Source organism: Larimichthys crocea, chromosome XVI, assembly GCF_000972845.2.
Source record: "Larimichthys crocea isolate SSNF chromosome XVI, L_crocea_2.0, whole genome shotgun sequence".
Classification (NCBI taxonomy): Eukaryota; Metazoa; Chordata; class Actinopteri; family Sciaenidae; genus Larimichthys; species Larimichthys crocea.
The window spans coordinates 20,724,892-20,750,424 of record NC_040026.1 but is presented as its reverse complement, the minus strand read 5'-3'; the positions used below and the strand labels follow the sequence as shown (position 1 = coordinate 20,750,424).

At 44.6% G+C, this 25,533-nt stretch overlaps 1 protein-coding gene across 1 annotated transcript in view; it reads left to right on the top strand.

The window, feature by feature from the left end:
- cox10 (cytochrome c oxidase assembly factor heme A:farnesyltransferase COX10) overlaps window positions 1-22,466 on the top strand; it is a 30,848-nt gene extending 8,382 nt beyond the window's left edge. The window contains exons 5-7 of the mRNA XM_010749976.3: window positions 16,007-16,077; window positions 19,358-19,590; window positions 21,581-22,466. Of these exons, the coding sequence (XP_010748278.3) occupies window positions 16,007-16,077; window positions 19,358-19,590; window positions 21,581-21,999 (723 nt within the window). The 3' untranslated portion in view covers window positions 22,000-22,466. The remainder of the gene's footprint in view (window positions 1-16,006; window positions 16,078-19,357; window positions 19,591-21,580) is intronic.
- Window positions 22,467-25,533: the final 3,067 nt, after the last annotated feature.

Sequence of the window (25,533 nt, the reverse complement as noted above, 5' to 3'; positions counted from 1 at the left end):
TGTCTTAGGACATTAATTTTGCTGTTGTTTGTGTGTTTCTTAATCACAGCAAAATAAATCTCTCCATGGCCATTCATTTCTCTAAAGAATGTCAGCACATCAGTATAGACAATAATCACCCATTCCTCTTTGTTGGCTTTTATGCGAGGGTGCTATATCTTCGATGGGCTCTGTTCACTTCGAAAGCTGTTTGGCTGTGACTACAGCGACGCTTGCCAACTTGACTACACCGATATCGTTTGACAGACTCTAGGTGTAGACGGTGGCATCGGCGGCACAGTAGGTGGTAGCCGTCTGCCTCAGGCTGGGCCGATTTGATGCGCCCCCCCCCACCCAACAGTCAAGGCTGCCACAATTTTCCAAGATAGGGCTCCTCTCATTCTAGTTTGGGGGTACCTCTTGAAAAGGATCATTAGTTGTAACAAGACCTCAGAGCGGATAATACTGTACCGACCGCCAGGCTCTTCAAAGACAATCAAAACCTTCCAACTCTGGATTTGTGTCTGTTTCCTGCTGAGAAGTAGCGACAGAAGATACGGTTTCAAACGGATGCTATAGAATACCTCGAGCATGATGGCATCTCTATCCTTTATTGTGCAATTTATTCTCATCCTGCTTGAGACTCCACTTGATGGATTGCAGTGGGTACCTTTTTAGAATAACCCCCCGCATTGAGGGTGTACTGTATTTGTTTTTCTTGCGTGGCAGGCTTCAAAGATATCACGAGACAGATGGAGTTGTAAAAGTATTGCTGCTTGTCATATTAGTTCCACCGGCTAGGCGTTGTAATTGACTGTTCAAACGTGTTTTGTCAGTCAGAGGATTATGTTTTCGGCATTTTTGTGGGCTGCCCCTTTTTTTTTTTCGAGTTAAAGGCCAAACACATCAGAGGCTTAGTTAACAAAAAAACGAGATCCCTTCCTCGGTGCAGATGCTGCTCTTAAGATCCTGTTTTCCAACAGCTTAGCTAAAACAAAAGAGTGAGCTGATCTTTGACATTGATAGTTTTGAGGGTTTTTTGTTTGTTTTAATGGCCTCCACCAAGCTGTTAGTTCAGCCTAGGAGACGGGAAGGGAAAATCCTTTTTAATTGCCTAGCAAGGTGACACAAAAAAGGCCTGGATGGATATCTCTTTTGATTCTGGATTTAAATGAATATTTTACCAGACAGCGCCTGTTTAATACTTAATTTCTTTTTAAGGCTTTTGTCTTTGTCGACCATGGGGTGCCATTTTATTTCAAAGTGTACAAACAGATCTCTTGCAGCCTCAGACTGGAGACAGATGCTTTCCTCTGATAAAGTCATGAAGGGTAAATCCATCTATCATATACCCCCAAGATAATGCCCAGAGGGGAAGCTGGAGCAGATACTGAGTGTTGGTTAAACATAGATACAAGGATTTTAATAATATTCTGGTTTCCAGTAATGTTTTGATTTTATTTTGAGGGTGCATGACTTTAACTTTATCTGTTGTGTGTGGCCGTAACTGTCCCTGAAACGTTGCCAAAGTAAGTAAGTCCCAGCAGTCGCAAATCCTGTTTCTGACACTAATCTTCATTGAAGTTGAAGGTTTCAGAAAACGTCTGTCGATGATGGTAGTTATTGACACTGTCCTTGTACATTTTGTACATTTCTATCAGAGTGGAGGCACTGAAACATTTAAAGGTTCAGGACAAACTCCGTAAAGCAGACGGACACGGAGCTGGAGGCGGCTCATTTATAAAAGAGTCTTGGCAGGCAGCAGCAGCGGTCTAATGAAGTACTTTTAGGGTGTTGATTTTATGCAGCACAGCTTTCCAACTGATGTGAATCCTTTAATATACCGGCTCATCTCATGCAGTCAGTAAAAACCGGCCCTGTCCAGTTTCCAACAGTCATTTTAGACAAATATTGGAAACGGTTAAAGCAAGGTCTTTCTCAGTATCAGTTCTCAGGAATTTCTTCCAGTTCAGTGATATATACATTTTGCGATACATGATGTAATACTACAGGCCAAGGCCTGGTGTTTAGACTCCAACATTTATAGCATAAAGAATAATTAGATGGCTTATAACAGTTAGAATCATTTGTCATCCACTGACCTGGAAATCAGAGATAAGAGGCGGTGTATAAAAACAACCTTTTTTTTTACTCCAGGGAAATAATCATGACCCCTCAGCTATCTCTTGCAAGCGTAAAGCAGTGCTGTAGTCAGGACCACCTAAACTGAGACCAAGGCCATGACCAAGACCAGTGTATCAAGACCGAGACTATGAGTGGATGAGACCAACCCAAGACCAAGACTTCTCTTTTTGGTTTAGGAAGTCAAATTTTATTAGCAGCCATCCATCCAATAGAGATTAGTCAAGTTACTGGAAGTTTTAATTCGAAGTGATGTCGACAAATAGGCAATTTAGTAATATCCCTGCAGTCGTGGTCTTGAAATCCTGAGTCATTTTGTTCGAGACAGAGACAAGTAAAAATGTGGTAAACTCCGAGACCAAGACCTTCATTCAGTGGTCTTGATACTACAACACTGGTATAAGGGATAAAAACGGGTATACTCACAAGGCAAATATTTGGAGTCGTCATAATCTTTAGTTCTTTGTCCTAGATCACAGGATAACTTAAGAGTATCTTAGTAACAGTAACATGTATCGTATCAGGAAACATGTACATAACTTGTTTCCATTCAACATGTGTCCCTTTTGATCTTATTAACTAGAGCTTTGACAAGCAAACACAACGCGGCTTCCAAAGACGAGAAGAACGCGGCTTCTCGTAGAAGTCACCCAACACGTCATCATCTTTTGTGAGGATCACACTTAACAGACGCGGGGCTTCTTCTCACACGCAAAGTGCCTCTCTGAACTGTCAATGCCGCAGCTTGTTTGGGCGAACACACCTCACCACAATGGAGCTGCCGTCACCGCCCCCCTCCCCCGAGGGGGGATGAACATGACTGACTGACTGATGGGCAGGTGGAGCCCCTCCTCTCCACCTCCCTGATTAGCCTTTAGTTTTGAACAAAACACTGTGATTATGGGCTTCAGTGACCAACAAGTCGAGATGCAGACACTATTGAGGCTTGAGTCAGAGCGGGGGAAACACCCACCTCAGAGCTGTCTGGCACCAGTGAACCTTTCTGCACTGCATTTTGGCAATGACTGATCTCATACAAGCTGAGTAAACGATGTGGTTGCATCAACTGGGACACGTCATCTGATGTTCTCTGTCCTAATACCGAGCGTGTCAGTGCTCTACAGGTTAAAAACAGTCTGAATATTTGCAGTGAACAGGTTAGGACCGTATCAGAATTTGTCTTTAGCGCGTGTCAACATGTCAAAGCAGCTTCTTGGGCTTTGTCTAACAGTGTTGGTGTCTGTTTCATCTTCCTTTGACCGTTCTGGACACTCCTTTCCCCCTGAAACAGATAGCGGCACGTCAGCACCTCCAGCGTGCATTGTTGAGCTATCAGTGAATGGAGGCAGCGAGCGCGGAGGCCCCTGTATGTCTAGAGGACAAACCGTTCCTCTGGCACTGGTGTCACTCTGAAGCAGATTGTGGACAGCGATAATGGGTTTGCTGAAGATGCACTCCTCCTTTTTAAAAGCGGCCCTCTCTGCTTGTCATCAATCCATCGCACTGCTGAACATTAGCAGCTCAGGGGCAGAGGTTTGCGTGCTCAGACAATGGATGTAATATCATCGAATCTTGCGAAAGCCAAATGTTTTTGTTTAGCCGACCCGTTATGACATGATGAAATCTGTGACGGAGGTGAATAACAAATATCATGAGCTCTGAAACTTTCTGTATTTCAGTCTGCTGGCTTCTTTTTTAGTTTCTGGAAAGATCATTATGTGGACATGAACTCATACTGTATCTGTGAACTATTAAAGTACAGAATGAGAATATTGATTTGACATATTTAGGGCATCTACTTTCTTAAGATATCACGTTTGTTTTTTGTTTTTTTTCTCCATGAAACTCAAGTTCACCCTCTCCATCTGAAGGTAACTTAGCCAAAGGCAAGCAGGAACACTCTTTGTAACGCTGAGATCCGTGGATAATTAACAAAAGCGGGCCCTGTTTATGGTGTGCCCGTGAGCCAAACACTGAATGCTAATTTGAATCGAACCAAGAGGCTTTTAGGGCCGAGGGCATCGCTGCCGGAAAACAAAATGGTTACCGGCGTGCACCAAGGCTTCCCCCTGAAGCCGTGGGCGTGTCTCACATTCTCAGTTTAACAGTTTCTTCGTTTGCAGCGTGACTTTTATGATTTTTAACAAAAAAAACTGATGAAATTCATTAAGCTTTCCGTCTTGCCATTTGCTGAAAGAGGCATGTCTTTTAAATATTAATTAAAATCCAAATTAGCATGTATGTGGTCAACTGGTTGGCAAAAGTTGACTCTTTTTTTTTCTCCATCACTGAGTTCATAAACGCCTCTAGCCTTTTTAATAAAGCACATATGCGTCCACTGAAGAAGAATCATCCAGCTACACTTATTGTAAAGCTGAGCGTGATGAAGACATCACATTCACACCAGGCACCCTCGATCTCGTCTCTCTGTCATTTCTGTAGTTTGAGTAATTGTCTCCGTGCTTTCAGCTTCTGCTCTTAATACTTTAGAAATGTGGAAAAAGAAAAAAGGGCTCCTCGCCTGTTCTCCAATGACTATTATTCAGGCTGAATTTCCTGAATCTTAACTGCCACCCAGCTCGTCGCTCCCTCATTATGTAATCACACAGCGTCCTCTGAGCAGTTTCAAAAAGCCACAGGTGATATTTAGAATACAAAAAAGCTTTTTTTTGTTTTGTGTGACTTTGTTTTTTTGCTCATAATAGTCACATCCAAACGCTCTATATTCTTGAAGGTTATATTATGACCATTGTAATCATGCCAAGACTGCTCAGTGTGAGAGGCAGGAGACACTATTAACTTCTCCTTCATGCTCCCGCTTACCATTTTCTGCATTACGTGAATTTATGTCTCCTGTCACTGAGACTTTAATACAATACAGGCTCGTGAAAAACCTTCTCACACACACACACACACACAACTTCCTCTTAACATACACACACTCTAATCTGCTGATGCTTTTTATGGGTGAAACTTTAGAAAGCGTACGCAGCCGCACTATCTCCTGTGATTTGTGTTATCTCGCCTTAGATGCATAAAGCGTAGAGGTGTGTTTGACTGTGTGCATTACAGGTGATTTTTAGATAAAGCGAACTGCACCGCCCTGAACAGTACGTCTGTTTAAAACACGTTCTGATCTGAGCATGGGCTGTGGTGTAGGCGCTCTAAACATTGAGTGACTAAGCGTTGTCAGGTTGAGGAAGGAAGGGTGGAAGTGTTAACCCATGGCGTGCATAGAGTTGCACGATACCCACGGTATACACGGTACCCCACGGTGCCAAATCATAACCGTCGCTACTATACCAGAAATTTTACACGACGGTACTACCGTGGATTACTATATTACCGGTGCCAGTCTCCGCTACATAGCGGCCGCCTCTGCTCTCCTCCCGGCTTCTCACTGCATGCTACTCCTTTGTAAACAAACCAACATGGAACCGCAACCGAACTACACAGCTGCTGAATGATTGGCTGTTTGCCTGTTACTGGTGACGTCCAGGGATATGATAGGCTGTTTCCGCATGCTGGGTCCGCCCGTCTGTTAGCTGATTGGCTGTTCGTGTGTTTCTGCCGGCAAGAACGAACTCCGCGAAGACAGCGCCGCTTCGATAGAAACTCGCTTCAAAACAAACAACAAGCTAAAGTTCTGTCTCGCCCAGACACGAGACAACACACTCACTAGTGGAAACACTAATTTTGCTTAAAAAACAAACGTCGTTGTTTCAAACTAACTTGTACAAATACATTGCAGTTTATAAAAATAATAATAATAAAAAAAGGCCGCAGTATCGCGATAATACCCGGAACCGCGATACTTTGTCTGGTATAGTATCGTGGTTACTCATTTTGGTATCGTGACAACTCTAGGCATGCATGCGTGCACATAGATAAACTAACCAATTCTATTGTCCCTCCGTATTATAAGCTTTGTATCAGTCCAGCTCACCCTGAGGTAACCTGAGCAGACGCACCGACTCCTGCCTACCAATCTGCCTCTCGAACATCCCCCCTTTTTTAAAGATTTCCGTATAACATCCACCGGCCTTTTTATACAGGGTGGCGGCACTGAAGAGCACAAAAGGCTTAGCGAGTCTGCCTTTGTGTCTCTGCCCTCGGTATAGCATTACTCGCGTTGTGTCGGCATGTTGGTCCACCTGTTCTCCTCCGCCACCTGAGGAAGTCGTCCTGCTGGTGCAGGGTGTGGACCCCCTTGTCTGTCTCTGTTTCACAGGAAACGCTGCAGATCTTCAGCTACACGATGACACGGCAAGTCTCTCTGAGTCAAGATGCAGACGAGCTGTTCCTCTCTTCTGCTCTTTCTATGAGGCAATGCTTTTTTTTGCTTTCTCCTCCACCTGAGGATCACAAAGAGATTGTTTATCTTTGTTTATGTCTACAGCATAACATCACTTTACCCCTCTGGGCTTTATTTTGCGTCTTAATAACTGTTTTCTCTCATTACCGAGGCTCAGCTGTAAGCTCGCTTTTAGAAACATCGCTGCCTTTTTTCAGCCCTCGAACAAAAGTGAGGTATCTTACTGTAAGTGTGGCTGTTTAACTCCAGTCTTTGCTTTTGAAGGGGCCTCTGTCATTATTGTTTTTCCCAAATATTCCTCTAAAGGTAAGCGAGACCTTGTGCAATCATCCAGGTCCACTCTAACAAAAGACGCGTCCTCTGTGGCATTGTCCGCCTGCCCACCTGCCTCCAACACAAACAAGAAAAAAGGCCTTGAAGCGCAACACGTGTGTTTTACTCCATTAATGTCACCGTACTGTGCGGCACGTCACTCATTCAAGCAGAATGAAGTAACCACTACTGTGTTCCCATTAATTTACACCCACACAGCTGTAATCAGCTTGACAATGGTAGACATCGGGGCGTGTGTTATACCCATACGTGTGTGTGTGTGTGGGTGTATTATATCTTGTCTCACTTGGGGATTTAACATTTCCGCTGTCTGTGCACTGGAAGTGGTGTAGGTGGGTGGGTGCCTGTAGATCTTTTATCTGTGTGCTTCTCTTGTTGTAATCGCTCACGAAGAGACCGACCGACCGACCGACCGGGTGGGTTAGAGGGTGGGGTGAAGAGTGTCTCCAATTTCACCAGCCCACAATTTTTAATGGCACTCGACTGCTTTGAAATCGCTGTCGTCTTTGTGTAAGACTTTGTTACATCCTTTATCCAGTGCGCTGTGAAGTAGAAAGGAAATGTGTCTTTTAACTTAAGCTTTAAGGAGGCAGATAAAACAGACATTATCCCCGGGCTTAGGGAATTCTTTTTTTTAAAACTAAATAAACCTGTAAGGTGATCTTTTTGGGAAGACGTCGCTGTTCTGCTGCGGTCTGTATCTCGGCTAAATCAGTGTCATTTTCTGGTTTTGCGACAGCCACCGTCACTCCCAGGAACTGCGGCAGCTGTGTCACGCCACAACCCGACAGGAAGATTTTCCGTTACAGCCGCAGGACAGCCGGTTGACAGCTCACTTCGAGAACCCGTCGAGAGGCTAACCGGTCGCCTTAGCACTTGAGGGCGAGGGGGGGATGCCGAGAATACGGCAGAAAGAAGGATGGGTCTCAGGGGGCGAAGCTCTGGCGCTGGAGGAGGACCGACTCTGACAGGAACTTTGTTAGCCCGTTCACACAGTCTCATCCCATTTGCTCCAGCAAACAAGATTGAAACTCATGGATAAATTATTTACTCCTGGTGCTTTTACTGTATTTTCTGTTGCTTTGGGTGTATCAGCAAATGTTCCCCTTCCATATAAACATGGTTTAATCTTTTCTTTATTCCGTTTTCTGTCAGTCAAAAGCATGGAACTAAAAAGACGAGGGGTTAGCACAGCAGGAGATGTCTTAGTTTATTTACTTAATAATCAGGGACGTAACAGTTGGATGGCATTCTGTTATTAAACAGTGACGGTTAAAGAGTTCTTCCTACTTCTTGAGGCCAGCACAGAGCAGACCCTTGACATCAACCATGTGCTCTCTTTGTCTTCTCCTATTTGGATTAAGAAGGACGCATCAGCGATTTTACTTCACTGCACAAGCATGCACAAAAAACATCTTTGCACGTACAGTACAATACAGAGAGAACGCTAGTTCTTGGCTGTAACCAAACCGTGCTCCATGTGTGTTATCAGAGGTCGGGTTTACCGAACATGCTGGCGAGAACAAAGGTGTTGATTGAACAAAGCAAAGCCCGTGTCACTTTGCGCTCAGTTCGTCGGATCTGCAGGATATTTTCAGAAACAACCTCGCGACGGAGGCGAAGCTGGCGGCGTGCAGACCCTGTGACCCGTGTCCCAGCATGCCAGAGTGCAAACCACAGGCCAGAGATAAAAAACAAATAAAAGGAACGAACCGAAACTGAACAGTTTTCTTTTAGTTTACCGACGGTATGAAAAATAATAGAAAGCATGTGTTTCACAGATGGGTAGACTTGTCTCTCTACTCAAGTTGTAACTGAAACAACTATTTTCATATAAAGCCAACGAGTCGAACGCAAACACTGATCCTCTTCAGTGCATATCACAACAGGCATCTGAAGCTTCTCTGCAGGGTTGACATGTTTCATTAACAGGTAGTTGACCTTCATCCAGATTTTCACTTTTAATGTCCTTAAAAGGGTAAAGCTATGGCTGACACACGCATAACCAGACCTCACCACGTGTTGTCGTCTTCTCCTGCGGTCCTCATCATTTCGATTTGAAAGGCTCGTTGAATGAGCCCGTCTAGATGAAGGGCCCGGACTTTGCCGCGGGTCACCGTCGCAAATACAAATCTGCTCCGGAGGTGCCGACGGCTGCTGTCATGTTAGAGAGAACAGCGAGGGCCTTGTGTGTGTCAGCACCTTATCGCTTCTAATATCCAAAGGGGTGTGTTTCTTTTTCTTTTTCAAGATCTTTGGGCCGCTGGCCGTATCGGAGGCGTATCGAAGCTGACACACACACACCCGTTCTCGTCGTGGTCGGACGCAGCTGCGCACGGGGGAACAAAAAAAAATCTAAACACATTCTCTCAGACGTACACACGGTCATGCACATGCCTCTTTTTCAACTGCAGCCCCGAACCGTTGAGAGCTCGTTCATACGGCATGTCATGTCAGTCACACACTCACAGTATTTGCAAATTTCCCACTGATGGCGGAAAGGACTGTTTATTTCTCTTTAAACAAGTGACCACACACACACACACACACTCTCGCAGCCTAGTTCTACGTCTTCAGCTTTCACTGATATGTTTTCCCACAGTACGTGAGACTGAATAGAAAGCAGTGGTAATCACGAAGCGGAGTGAAATGCCCTCATTAGTATGAACGTTAACTTATCAGGCTCAGACTTGGAGATATGGCTGGCCAGCACTCCGACAAAGGAATTTGTCTTGTTTGCACAGTAGATGTGTTTACAGTGGAGTGAAAATGAATGTGTCGGCCAGCACGGCCCAACGTCCAGGCAATCCCCTTTTTTTTTTTTTTTTTTTGCACAAATGAAGATTAATATACAAACTCGAGCCGTTTGGCTCCGACTTTAAAGATTTAGTAACATTCTTTTGCCGTGACGCATATTTTGACTGAAGCGGCAAATTTATGGATGAAGGTCTGGGGTCATAAGTGGTAGGTGCTCTTTCTGTGACGTTAAACAAACCGTAATAAAGTATATCTCCTTGTGAGCAAAGGTCTCTTGGTTGGTTAAGACTTGCCGTCATCCCCAACACCATCCACCGAGAGTTTGGCTTGTAATCCGAGTCCTCCCTCACACTAGGAGGCGCTGTGGCCCGCTCACGACGCGGCTTTAATGATTACAAGACTACAGCATCACTTCTAAACGCAAGGCACATATCCGCTGCCTCGGAGGCTTAAGATAGCCTTCTTCAGAGAACAGAAATAGACAAAGCTCATTCATCTTTAGTTGGGCACCAAAAACTTTTCTTTATGATGTTTATGGAGGCAAAGCAGCAGCTGTCAAAGCCTCCTTTGATCAGACGACTTGGAAGAAAAGCGGCGTGTACGAATAATCCTCTTCTTTTTTTTACATTTTCTTCATCCTCTTTTTGTTCCACCGCTCCTTCCCCTCTGATCGTGGCTCAGGCTGCTGAGAGCTAGAGCGTCGCATGCCTCTGCCCCTGCAGTAAGCTTTCCCAGATCCTGCTCCATATCTTCACAAGGCAACGGGACTGATTAGGGCAGAGGTAATGTGGCTCTGCTCAGCATTAATTGGCTGATTAACATAAGGACAGTTTAGCACTTCACTGTCCCACACTCGGGCCATTAATCAAGAGAGAGGCCGTGCCAGCTGAACCGCTGCCAACAGCTCTACACAGACCACTATAAAGAGAGAGAGGGAGTGGGTTCAGCTGAAAGGGGAGACGTGATCCTCTCGTTGGCCAGACGGAGTACTGCAGTCTCTACAGCGGTGCCCAGGAAGAAGGGAAGGAGAGTTTCAGTGTGTGGAAGCAGGATAGTTCTGTAAAGATGTCTGGCTGCTGAATTATTATTTTTCTCTCGTGAATTAAAACAGCGCAGCGACAATCTGAGCTTCTCACGTCCAGTCACAGCAGCTAAACCTCTCGTTTCATTGCACCAAAGGGTCGCAGAGGGCGAGGAACCCGAGGAACATCTGCCGGCTGTCCATACGCAACATTCCACACACAGACACATGTCTCCCGTTTTTATCTTTCACCTCCGCTCTAGATAGTGTGAACTAAATATCGCTATTTTCTCTCTGACAGGAATGAAGTGATAGAGCGGCACTCTTTTCCACACTTCAGTCCACTCACTCTTTAGTGAGATTTCTGCTTTGTTTTCGGAGGTTTTGCAACCAAAATGTGCAAAATATGGATTTTTTTAAACATCATTTGCTCTTGTCTGAATCATTTCATGTTTGTTTTTTAGCAGAAAAGGGAATCCTTTACTCTCGTACTGTGGATCTTTCATTGCACAAGTTAAAATAAGTCAGTTGTGCAGATTCTAGCATGCATTTTTATGTCACGTGGTGATTAAAGTCCATCCTGTACCTACACATGTATGTCTGAATCTGTATCATCCACCAGTGTACCACTCATAAACCACCACCCTGTTTGCTCGGTGTCTGCATTCAGCCTCCCCCTCCCTCTCTCTCTACACTTTAAGTTCATCTTCCTGCGTCCTCATCGCTTTTCGTACGTCTTCTATATGTTCTTCCTCTCCCTTTACACCTCTGCTCCACACAGATGCGTTCGCAGATTGATTCCTGCTCGCAGTCTAATAAGTGCTTTTGGCGGCGTTCAGCAGGTTCTTCAGGGAAGCGGTGTGAAATCACAGCATTGCTCACATAGCTCCAAGACTATTGGTTTGACTCGAGAGACTTCAATAGCATTTCTGTGACAGAACAGAAACAGAAACACCTTGAAACAACCTTTATCTGCCGCACCGGCGTTTAGTTTTTGTGCGTTGTGACTAGTCGGGTTGCATGCCTGCCTGCCTTTGTCTGTTTTTGTTCCATTTTTCTTTTCATTTGACTTCAAAATGTTGCGAAAGTCTGCCAGAGCCATTGAATTGACTTCTGAGGCTTAATCTATGTAAATCTTTGGCTGCTTGTTTGTCAAGCGGTTGATCAGAGACAGTTCACAGTTGGTGTTGAAGAGGGGCCTTTGAGAGCTCTCATGCTAAGTCGACTTGGCTCGCGTGCATCGACAGCACCTCCCTCCCTCCCCTGTGGATGTTTGAGTCTCCCATTCAACCCTGGTGTGCAAACAGGTGACATCCCGACAAGTGAAAACTTGGTCTCTCTCTTTTTTTTTTGTTGTTGGTTTTAGCGCACCTGGGTTTCCCTCGGCAGAGTGAGAGAGACGCGCTGTTTAGAGCAGCTGATGTTTCTGCGAGCTAAAGCCGCACAGCTGCTCAGCCGCGCGCTCGTGTTTAGACCCACTCTCGAGTAAACACACCGTGTAGTCACTGTATCCCTCCTCTCTGACCTTCACTGCAGTTCCAATTGTTGTTTTTGTAGGCAGATAGGAGGTGTGGGGTTGGTGAAGGCAAACGGAGCAGTGAACTCAAACACCTTACGTCCTTTGTCCAAACTACGCAGCCCGCAAACTCCTACTGCTTCAGCGTCGCCGTGAATTTTACGATGACACAAAGCCAAGTTATCTTCTGTAGCTTCTACACAAGAATAGGAAATGTCTCCCTGCGGCCTGTTATCAATTGAGCCCTGGTGTTTGGCGGTGGATCCCGTTCTGTCTTTCATAGCTCTGAGGATCTGGCAGCTGAACAACCCCCCCTCCTTATTCTTCTCCTTTGCCTTCTCACTTTGGTCTTGCCTGTTTTCCATCCTCATCATCTGGCAGATAATTGTGCCTACAGTTATGGGCTGTGTGTGTGTGTTTGTGTTCATAATTGAAAGCAGCAGCCGACTCTCTATAACTTCCGGTTCAGTCGGAGCCGCCGATCCATCGAAAAAACTGCCTGAATCAAAGCCGAACACCAACTCTTATCTCCGTTCATTCGACCATTCCTGAACATTTGTTTGCTGTAGGTACACGACTTATCAAACATGCCTCACTTTGCTCCAGACTGCAGCGCTCGCAGAATAAAGTAGCCGACTGTTTCACTTAGATATGTCATTGTTTGTCAGCGAGTGACGTGAGCAGAGCTCCGTCGGGTTAAGAACGAACAAACAAACCAGCGAAGTGTGTGTTTAATAAAAACTGAGTGAACATTAATACACTGCGAGAGCTGGAGGCACGATAGAAAATATTAAAGTAAAGAAAAAAAGTAAATAAAACATGTAATAAAATGAATTAAAGCTGTATTTTTATTCACATGAATGATTTATAGGAGGCTCATGTTAGGCTGTGTCAAACATGCACAGTGCGTCTGTGTCATAAAAGAAAAACACATGAACATAATTACAAAAACTCCATCGACACATGCTCACTATTAAAATAAATCTTTATTAATGTTGCTACATACAGTCGATTATAATGTTCAAGTATAAAACTGTAGTCACTCAAGAAAACCTTATTAATTATTCAGCATTTTTTCAGCCAAAAGATTGTAAAAGAAACTCATTAACAACACGTTAAATATAATGTTCCTTTAGTATTTTATTGTAATTTGATTATTTTTTATTAGCTTTTATTAATGACATTGTAAATTCACAGTGGCATGGTCAGAAGCCAGCTAAAATGTGATTTGATTTTGATTGATTGTTTATTTCGAATATGCAAAAAATAAAAATTAGGCAAAACATTTAAACATAGAAATACATATTCGAAAAGGAGTGAGAAGAAGAATAACTTATAAACTCCCACCCCTTCTCTTTAAATAACGAGTGACAATACCAAGCTTCCCTGCAACTTGTTTAAATAGTCCTGATACTTATAGATAAATAGAATATATCCCTGACTTTGTATTACAAAAAACAACAAAATAAAACCTGCATATACACTTAATACAACACACACACATAGACACATGCACGAAGAGAAACAAAAAACAAAACAAAACAACGGAGACAATAACCTCATAACCCAACTCCTCCCTCATCCCCTGATGATGCCGTTTAATCACACAGGTAAGTCACCTCCACTCAAAGCAGGTAAAGACCGTTCACTTTTAAACGGACGCACCCTGAACCAAACCTTTTAAGACCAGGGGTCCGTGACCCCTAGGGTGTCCACAGAGGTACTACAGGGGGTGCGTGCCAATTTTTGTTATAATAATTAACAATCTTCACCAAAATAATGGTCCAAAGACGCAAAAACAAGGCATTTTCTTAACTAACTTTTTATCAACCATAAACACACCCCATGTGTTTGCGAGTAACAAATTATATAAATAGGTTAATAAGGTGAAATTAAAGTTGAATACGTAAATCTAAAAGTTATTATAGGTCAATTGCATGTGGGGTCTCTCCTTGGGCTGAAAAACGTTGAAGACCTACCTGTAGCGACACACGCGCACGCACGCGAAACGCAAATCGTTTTAATGCCATCGCTGTAACACATGGCAGTGTTGGGGCGGAAATAATGACACGGGCTGAGAGGGCCACTGATGCGAACCAGATGAGGCACTCTCGACTTAAAAGGCAAAGAGAGGGAGGAACGAGAGCAGAGCCGGACAAACTGTGAAATGACAACACGGCACACGCAGCAGGGGGGGCGGTGGACTGGACTGGACTGGACTGGAGTGGAGTGACTTCAACATCGGCATCAAATGATCCATGTAGCCACACGGCAGGTTTATCCAAACAACACGACTGACTGTAGAAGTCGTGCGTTAAAATACTTTTCTCACCCTGGGAAGTTCTTCTCTTATGGACTCCACAGGTGCCTTTATGTGCGTGTTGGGCCACAGAGCGCTGTTACGCACACTATCTGGGTTTTTTTTACACGTGGGATGATGTTATTGGAAACTAAGTGGATCCCTTTTTTATGTGAGCAGTGCTGCAGCGAGTTTGGCCCCGGGCCTGCCCGAGGTCTGGTTCCACACCGCTCTCTCTGCTCTGGCTTGGGCCAAAAAGTGCATTTCTGTCTCTCATGCGGCCCCTGACCTCCTGACGCATTTCCTGACCCAGGAAATAGAATTAACACCTCAGCCCGGGCCTTGGGGTCCCACAGCCTGCATACACAGCTGTGCATTAGCCTGGCCCAGTCAGACCCAGCTTAGATAGTGAACCAGAGATGGAAAAGAGGAGCAGCTCCACATTTCTGAGGAGTTCATCTGAATGTTTTTGGGTGTCTGATAAGGAGATATAACTAATGACCATCAAAGGCTCTGTTTCTCCTATTACTAATATTATGTTTTCATACTGGTAGCATAACTGCACTCTGACTAAAGGGTTAAAGGGTCAGTGTGATCCATTTCGAGCGAATGCAAAGACTGAAATGGAGATGCGAGGTCGACAGTTTGTCGTATTTTTAATCCCCTGCTCCGAGACGTTCAGCGTCCAAACTCCTCACCTCACCTCAGACGACCAGATTCCCGTTAGACACGCTGATATTTTTGTTGTCTTGTATTTGTACCCCAGTCGAGTATTGTGAGATATCTCATGTGTCCGACTTTAATGTTCTTCAAAATAAAAATCTATACCAAATGAAATGCAGGAGGGTTTTTTTTAATTTATATTTTTCTAATACGGTGACTCTCTGATGTCACGAGCGCAGTAAATCTGGGAACTGAGGTTTAAGAAGAGAAAAGTGGATTATCTGTTTATTAGATATTTTATGTGATCCATATATCAGAAGAGATGGATCCCGATATTCCCCGGGTCTAAGTGCTTTATCTGTTTTCTTCATTAGTCAAAGGCTCTTACGCAGGCAAGCAAATACACACGTTTATGTGCATTTGTTCATTTACACACACACACACACACACACACACACACACACACACACAGATTAGCCAGTTCCTGCGTTTAAGCACCCCATGTGTTTGCATTTTAGTCACACATTGCCAATCTCATGGGAGCACTTTGAAGCATACTCCTCCAGAGCAGATCATAAAACGGGAGTATAAGTAGTTTTTCACATAGTTGTATCCCAGAACACTCCGCCACCACCTCCGTCACCTCCCACCTCCCACCCAACAGCCTCCACCTTCCACCTCCAAGTCGCGTTCACTCTCGAGTGCAGGGCGACCAGCAGCAGCTCCCCTCACGCTGTTTCTCTCCAGATGTTGCGTAGAAAGACTCACAGATGCAGCCGTGATTGTTTTTGAAATTACCAAGTTGATTTCCGTGAACGTTAACACGTCCCAACACCGTTTGTTTGTTTGCATCTTCTCATTATAAACCTTCACTTGTCTGCCCAACCTTCGCACCTTTTCGAGGTGAAGTGTGAACACAGTTTTCTGCTTTCACACTCAAAGTGTCTGTCTGTTAACCCACTTGTCACTCTGTCTCCACAGTACTTCGAGGTGCCCTTCGACTCCAACATGAACCGCACGAAGAACCGTCCGCTCGTCAGAGGACAAATCAGGTACCGGTTTTTATTGTCTTCATCTTTTCCTGTATATGAAAGATCAGTCAGAGCAAACTCCCAGCCGTCTGCATGCTTCATTACAGCCCAGCAACACGACATAATAACAGCTACCGAGCCTTCCAAGCTGCTTTTTGTACAATTCACACTTGATGAATGACTGTGACCGTACGTCGCCTTGCTGAGGGACATTTCTCCAGTGGTGAAACACGACCTGACAGCTTGTGATGTCCAACCATATGTGTATTTGCAGGCAATATTCTAATGAGGATCCTCACCTTTTAAATAAAACAGCAGCACCGAGCACACATATTGATTTACACCCTTATGTTCCACTGTAGTTATTGAGTTGTTAGGCCGCGTACGTCGAGCAGCCAGAGGCCGTAAGTGCCAGCAGCAGAAATACATGCCAGCAGTGCCGCTCCTCTGCTTTACACCTGTCGGGTGTAACGCAAGCTCGACGGCAGGTCGGTAAGGAGGGAGAGGGTCGAGGTTGAGGTGTAGCTTACCTGATCATCCTTCGTCCGCTGCCTCCGCTCTTTAGATGTCAGATAACCTTTGCATTGTTGCTCAGCGAGCGCGTCGACACAACAGCTCCGAACAAATCTGACGCAGCGACTCGATACGCTCGTCTCTACCTGCTGCCACCCTCGAGCAGCAGGCAGACGCACAGATATTCACTGATGCATGAACCCACAAAAAAAAACTTTTCTTTGCCAAGAAACTGCCTCCTTTGCTCTTCTTCGTTGACATTAGATCATTAAACACGTTCCACAACAGTCCAGTCCACATTCAGTCAACCAATGGAAGCTAAATGCCTCCATTGGTTACTGATATACATCAGGAACACAGTCACTTTAAGGCTGAACAGCCTGTTAGTACCAAAACTGGACCTTGACCCACAGCTATCTCATCCCCTTCTCAGGAATTCCCCACTGACACGCTGTTTAGAAGTGGACTCCGGTGCTGCTGAGCTGGTGATTGAAGATGTCCTCTGTCTAAACACACAGCCTCTTTTCTCCAGGCTTTTAGCCCGTCCCTGACGAGAGGTGTCTGTCTCTCTCCGAGACGTACAGAAACACTAGATCTCCCCTCGCTCTTTGTCTCTCTCACACATACGATCCTGTGTGGAGAGAGCGAGCAGATGGGAGACCGGCCTGTCCTGTCAAACAAGCCGTCTGAAGGCCACATTTTACACATTCTCCATGCTATCTTCTTCAGGACAAAGCTTCGTGTGAGCCAAATGATGTTTGTCCTTACTGCAGGAGCCTTTCTGCCCTCTCTGATTATTCCGACGTCGGAAATAGTTTGTCATCTCATGTCGGGAATACAATAGTGTATCATCTTTCCCCCCTTTTTTATTGCTCTTGTGGATGACAGTCTCTCGTGCTTTGTTGTGGTTTGAGGCCTCCACATGTGGCGAGGCTCCATAGCTTTCAGCTTGCTAAGTAAAGGAGCACAGAGGGTTCGTTACAGTTTCATCAAGGTGGGGACGCACTCCACATACCAAATCTAACAGTCACACGTGTGGGGGTTAAATTATTCCCATCATTTACCTTCTGATGGAGTCACTGCCAGTTGGTCTTCATCTTTTCCATCCATGCTTCGGTTTTCTTCGGCTTGTCCGTGGTCGGGTCGCAGTGGCAGCAGGTTTGCCCTGGGTCTCCTCCCAGTTGGAAATGCCCCCAGAGCGGCGTCCTAACGAGATGCCCGAACCACCTCAGCGACGCAAAGGAGCAGTGGCTCCTCACCTCCGTCTCTAAGGCTGAGCCTTTTTATTTTTCAAGCTGCTATTTCCAAGAAAAAAACATATTTTCAGGGATCTGTAGCCAGAGAAATATGACTTTTTTAATGGCTGAAACTTGATAGCAAACGGCGAAACGATACAGCGCGCTGTGAATGATTCTATAATTCAGTTAATGTAGCTTTTACTGCAGCTCGACTCTCTCCACTCATTCTCATGAATTTCACTTAGCTCCTGCTCTTACTGCATAGCTCAACATCTTCACCCAAATGTTCTGTATTTCTTTGCTTTGCACGCAGAGACAGACTGCTCTAGTTATGCTTCTGACTCTGTGAGGGAACACACGAGAATCCTCCCGCAGGATGAGTCATCCCAAAGTGTCCAGACACAGTGCTCCTCTTTGGCTGTTCATACAAAAATCTCCTTCTCTTTGTTGTAACTCGTCTTCGTAACGGTTAAATCCCACCGGGCACGTGACCAGATTTGAGTAAATGAACAAAGTCTGGCAGGCAAAACACGATCGAGATGCACCCGGTGGAGCTTTGGTGCAAGATTTAAACATTTGGAAAGTTGTGAATTGTTTTCCTCTCCGACCTCTCGAATGTTTAACAGGTAACTCAAGTTTCTTTAACCTAATGGTTAAATCCTGCTGGATCCCCGGCCTTGATTGTGGTCTAACCAGGCGGCCACATCTTTGGCTGTGTCCGTATTGACATTACTCACCTGACACAGTGCTGCTCTTGTGTCAGGACAGTAAACCCACCTCAGGCCATGTGACTCACCGCCCTCCCCTCCCCTCCCCTGACCCCCACTGAGCCAGCCCACAGCCAGACTGTCGACAGGCCCACAGCCAGCCTGCACGGCCCCACCTCAGCCCACATAAAACAGACATAACACCACTAATCACATTAATGTAGCGATCTCTTCCCCGCTCAGCCACACCACCAAAATAAAAGCCCCGTTTTGCTTTTTGAAGAAAAAGTGGGGCCTGCGTTTGGTCAAGATTTTAATCTAGCCTCTCTTTAATTTATGGAGCATTTACTGGTGAATTTGAACCAGACCTCGCCATCACTGCTTTCAATAAAAGATGAGGGGAGGAGGAAGAGGAGGAGGAGGAGGAGGAGGAAGTCTTCATCCGGCTAAAAGCCTGAGCCGCAGTGGTTTTCTCCGGTTAGTTTTGATCTCCGTCGTGTGCACATGCTCTTCATCTCGCAGGGCTACTTTTGTTCCCGACAAACTCTTATCAGATGAGCTTCCTCTAAGCCTCCTGCTGCTGACAGTCAGTGTGTGGCCCCCATGGCTCTGTGTGTGTGGAACAAGTGGAGCTATCGTTGTCTTATCTGTTGTCTGCACAATCCCACAGTTCCCATACCGGTGATGGCCTTTTGTCTGATCCTGAATCTGTGCTTTGTAACTCGCCTTTTATCAAAAGAAAACATCTGAAGCTCATCTTTTTAAACTCAGCTTTGTGTATATACTTCTTCTTATTCCTGCTGATTGAGATGATTTTCATATCCTCTCTCTGTTTCTTATCAGTCCCCTCCACGCCGTGTCCTTTGCTCTCGCCTGCGGAGTTCCCGGAGTCGCCCTGCTCACGCTGGCGGTAAACCCCTTGACGGGCTTCCTCGGCGCCCTCAACATCTTCCTCTACACTTGCTGCTACACACCGCTCAAGAGGCTCAGCATCAGCAACACCTGGGTGGGAGCAATCGTGGGCGCCATACCTCCCGTCATGGGCTGGACGGCGGCTACAGGTTGTCTGGAGCCAGGTACGACACACCGGCTGCATCGATGGACTGCATTAATTACTAACTGATCATTTAGTTTAACAAAATGTTAGAATATATGAATAAAATATGTAATTACACTGATATAAAACAGCTTGATGAATCATTAACTGCGGCCAGATTCACCCGACGTATCGCTGTCACCGTGAGCTCGATCTCTTAGGTGTCACCACTCTCACCTTTCACATACGCCACCGCGCGATGCGATCCAAGCCCAGCACGTTGTGAACCGAACACTCGCACTGTTTCCAGTCAGCAGACGCCGTCTAGGACAAAGAGCTGACACGATACGTGAAGTTCATGTAGCTGTGGTATGTTCAGTGTTTTGTGTGTGTGCAGCCCTTTATGAATATTGAATTTCAGCATATGGCAATCAAGTAAAAATCTGTTATATTACATTTAAGGTACTACCGAGATTTAATATATCTCTATTGCAATCAAATACATATATCCTTCATGTATACATCCTTGAAACACAAGTTTAAAATGCATTTCTATTAGTTTCTTGCTGTAATTAATTAATTTGAACACAGTTCATGATCCGGACAGTCTGCATCACAGTTTATCAGACAGAAGTTCAGTCCGAGGCTTCGATTAATCGATAACTACAACAATAAGTGAATTAACTGAACTGACAATCAGCTGAAAATAAATCAGCAACTACTATGACGAGCCAAAATTCAACTTTTTAATCATTTTATACACTGAATCAATGAATCCGTAGCAGGTAAAGTCATATTGAAAGTAACTGTTGCGTCACATTGCCGTGTGTTTGTTGTTCATCCGGACCTGTCGGGCCGGGCCTGATCTCACACCACATAAAGCTTTTTATTTACATCTGGCCCAGAATCCCCCGCAGCGCCGCCAGCTCGCTCTTGTTCTTTCGTCCCCGTGGAGTTTGAATGCTCTTATTGTAAGTCGCGTCGGACAAAAGCGTCTGCCAGATGAATGTAATGTTAAGTTAAGAGAGAGGGGGGGCTTATTCAGCGTGTTTGGTGGACACGTGAAGTGTTCTGTTATGGCAACTGTATGAAATGTGTTTCATCACGTCGCGGATGTACCCCTGAGAAGTGCTCGCACTATTCACGCTCCAAATATTTGGCTCTGTCGACATAATGTCTAATGAATTTATTGGCTTTGCGTCCGTGAAGTGAAAGCACTCGATTTCTGTTGATCTGAAGAGAAGGCCACTGATTCCATGGCAACTATTCACGAAAGCTTTTTAATAAACAGCATCGAGTGTGGACGGTGAGCTGTGTTATCCAGCCTGATTAATACATCAAATACACGAATGCAGCCAGTTTACAGGCACTGTCATCCCAAAGCCCGATGTCATGTTTACGAAAAGACACTTGGACTTCGCAGATCTCTGATCTGTGTGCAAGCTCGTTCTGCTGACTCGCTCTGAAACACAAGACGCCGTCCGTGGGAACAAAAAAAAAAAAAGGATTTGTGGTTTTGGCGAGGACATTATCTCAACTTCCTGTCAGTTTATACACTTGTTCTTCTGGTTCGTGTCATTCAGACGATCACACGTAACATTACCAAACAGTACAACGCTTCTGAGAACAATGGTGCCACCAGGTAAAGATGATCAGCAACGTTTTGTGCTGGTTGGGCACTTTTTGTTCTCTAGTGATCATAAAGTAAAAGCACAGAGGTCTGAGGTGAAGTGGATGAAGACATCACATGCCAACTGTTTTGTCATAATACGCGATATTTAGTTGAAACGGTAGTTTTAGTTTTCACGTTGGACAGATGTTTTCAGTTACTCATGGATGAGAAATAGTTGGGAAACTAGTTTTTGGAACGAGCAGAACTCTTTTCTAAACACGTGAAAATAAAGTTTTGCACGGAGGCGTTTGTGTTGTGAAACAGACGCGTTAAACTATCTTTTATCGCCACGTTCAGATAAAAAATGTGATCTTTAATCTAATGTTTGTCCCTCGTTCTTTAATCTCTCCCCCCTCAGGTGCCTTGTTGCTGGGTGGCTTGCTGTACAGCTGGCAGTTCCCTCACTTCAACGCGCTCAGCTGGAACTTAAAGGAAGACTACTCCCGCGGCGGCTACCGCATGATGTCCGTCACCCACCCCGGCATGTGCCAGCGGGTTGCCCTGCGCCACAGCGTGGGCCTGATCGGCCTGTCGGCCTTAGCGCCGGTGCTGGACGTCACCACCTGGACGTTCCCGCTCATCTCCCTTCCCATCAACCTGTACATCAGCTACCTGGCCTTCCGCTTCTACCACAAGGGAGACCGCAACAACGCCCGCAAGCTGTTCTTCTGCAGCCTGTGGCACCTGCCCATGCTGCTGCTGCTGGCGCTCACCTGCAAGAAGCCTCGCAGAGATCCCGAGGACGCGGCTCTACCTTCAGCTTCTTCGGCTTCATAGGGCGCACCGACATTTCTAAAGACTCTTATTTTAACTGAGACGGCTCCCTCTGTGTCTCCGCTCACCGCAGGAGGCTGCACGACGGACGTTATTCCGCCGTGTGCTCAGGAAACGAGCAGCCGATTTTACAGAAAACACACCGAATCATTACATGAGTGTGTAATCCTTTCAATGTGTGTGTACTGTGTATATTCTGTATTTATTTAAATAGAGGCCCGTGTTGTACATGACTGACGATTATAAATGATCTTGAACACTGTAAGTTGCTCGTATGGATCCACACGGTTGCTCATTGCATTGTGCAAATGCAGAAATCTGAATATGAAGAGATCACGCTGTCTAATGTTTGATTTCAGTCAGTGTATGAAGAATAGGACAAATATGAAGTCTACCTGGTCACACTGACGGGTCTGCCTTCATTTAAATAATGCTTTAATTCACCTCACAATAAACACGCCATGATTGTAGTTCTGTCTCTCCTGTCATCATTTACATCATAAAACACACACACACGCCTCGTTAGGTGGCGGTGCTGTGACCCAACGTCCACATTAATATACGGCTTTAAGTTTTAGTTCTAGCCTTAGTGGATCTGCTCGCTTTAAGTCCAATCAGCATCCCTCCAATGAGCTCTCCTTAGCAGCCACCTCTGCACCTGTCACTCAGCATGTGCTCCCCTTCCGCCCTTTGCTCCTAGTTTTGGTATTCGGTTACATTTCCATCACCGCACTCGGAGAAACAAACGTCCCCCCCTCTCTCCCTCTCCTTTCCTTCCAGTCCCTGCCCTCTTTGCTTGCCATCCTCCATCCATAAAAGTGGGCTGTGGGATTTAGCCAAGGCCGGGGAGACCTGAAACGGCTCGACATCCTCGTAAAGTGTCTGACCGGATCCAGAGTTTCATATCAGAGGGGTGAAAGGGGAGCGATGGAGCCAGCTGTTACAGTGTACACACACACACACACACACACACACACATTCACAACCAACCTGTGTGGAGATTGAATGTCGTAGCCAACCTCCAGGGCTCAGTGTGATGGCCTGTCATACTTTACAACATCCGCTGCTATAGAGGTGCAGCAGCAGCAGCAGACTGTGGTGCTGTCCTGTCAGCCAGGAGCTCTGATGGTTGCACATATGAATTTTATTCAGTATTCAGCATTAGAGCCTATAGCTGAAGCTTTCAACTGTTTGCTTGATTTATTAAGCCACAGGCCGCAGAGGCATTCCTGCTCAGATCATACAAGAGATGACTTATTCAGAAAATAAAGCTGATCCTGATTCAGACAAAAACTTTATGAACTTAAACCAACATGTGTTTTTTTTTTTAATGTGTTTCTGCTTTGCGTGTGTGTGTGTGTGTGTGTGGTAACCTCATCTTGGATGTTTCGGCTTCCTTGTGCCGAATTTGACACTGTTTCCAAATTGATCCGCTGCAGGGAGAAAGGAAAGTTTCTCTCTCATGAATCTTTCACGACGTCAACTGTGTGAGATCAGGTCAGGATTTGGTGACGTCACAGACAAACATTCACGCCACTTGATGTTGAAACCTAAAACCTCCCGGTGCGCGCACACCGAGAATGAACATTTTGTGTCCAGTAATTCAACTTTTTCTTTGATTAGATGTTTTTTTTTAATGAGCTGAACATCTCAAACACAAAGTATTATTCAAAGCAGTATTTTCATATATCTAAAAAGATGCCTGAGGCTATTTTAGTATATTATTAGTGCCTTAGTAACTTGATAAATCATGCAAGGAGACCATAAGGGCCTGTTATGCACCATATATCACTTTGCATAAAAGAGAAATTGACTCGTAAATTGTTAGGCATTTTTTTGTACTTTAGATTTATCATATTTACTCTCACGTAAATTGAAGAAAAACTTCAAAAAGTCTTATTATTTCACAGGCCAACAATGTGTCACTCACTCGCTCCCTTATTTCACTTCTCCCGGTGCATGAAAACATGGACTAAAACTCTTTCCCCATCGCTAATATCAGTCATTAAATCATTCCTGTTATTCGCCATGCAGTGTGAGAGACTCCACTCCAGAGTCAACAAGCTGAAGAGCAACAAAAAAAAAAATGCATCTGTAAACAGAGGAGAGGAATCCCAGGACAGCAATCTGCAAGTCAAGCCCCAAGTGCTGCAGCTTTAATATCCACACTCTCAGACCGAGCAGGGGGGAAATACTGTACAACAGCTCGGATTCCAGGATTCTTCAAACCCAGCAAATGAAATCTCAGGATGACGGATGACCTCTGGCCTCTCTTCAAAGGTTGGTTTGTTGCAAAATAGAAGCCAAAGAGCTGCAGTGATCCTAAAGCAATATTTAGACTGAAACTATACAACCAGCACTGTAAAACTATCCATTGGAGTCCCCGCGGGGACATTAAAGTCTAAAATGACTGAAGAAAAAGAAACTTTAAGTACGATGGACTATTGAACAGAACCACAAAGCAACAGGTCTTCTGCTGATTTTTCTCAGACATTATTTAATGACACATAAAAAGATTGATCTCCTTTTTAAAAACATAGATTTCTTTTTTTTTTTAAATGACACTTTGGCTGCGGTTTCCATCAGATCATCTCTTCGTTTAGTGTTTTTCTAATGACTCAGGCCGTTATTGCAGCGTGACTTTGACCGCAGCCAAGAGTAGAAAAAGAAAGAAAGAAAGAATCCATATCCACGTACAATAAAGTCACATTTAAGTCCATGTTGTGCACATTAAGTCTAATCTGTTCGTTCGTTTGAAAGCATGAAAAACAGGCTGTCAGTGGCTCTGCTTCATGCCCGGCTGAAGGTTTTAAATTACGGATCTGCTTTGACTCATCTCCAGTCTCAGATGAAAAATACTCGCTGCAAGTTTCTTCTTCTTCTTCTTCTTCTTCTTCTTGTTTTTCTTCAAATGCTCTCAGATGTTTGAAAATGTGCGTTTGTGGAAAATGACTTAATTATGTAAAAATAAATAAATACGGCCCACTCTGTTCCACATGCACAGTCTCTCTCTCTCTTCGAAGTAAAACAACTTCAACAAATTAAATTAAATAGAAAAAAAAAGTTAATTACCTTTTTTCCTAATTTGCTGTTTATTGATTAGAACTCTCACGTTTAGAAGAAGAAGTTTAATAAAACAACAAAGCCACGGCAGAGTAGTCTGTTACTTTAATTAATAATATTAATTTTAAAAAAATGCAGAGCACGAGGCGGAATGAACGTGTTGGACATGTTTTTTTAATTATTTCACAGCACGGTGTCCGTCGTTTGAGCTGTGACATTCGTGCGTAAAAACGTGCGTAATAATGCGTAAAAGCACTTTACGCGTAAAGGCACGCGCGTTAAGAGGGGAAACATGTAAAAAGAAACAAATTAAAATTATAAGCAGTTCTTGTTTTTACTTATTTTGTCTTAAATTACTTTAAATTGTTATTACTGTGATTATTATTGTCAGTTTTTGCAGTTTTAATTGTTCAAATTCACATTTTTGCGCACGAACTTAATTATCAGTAATTATGTAATTACTGCTATAATTAA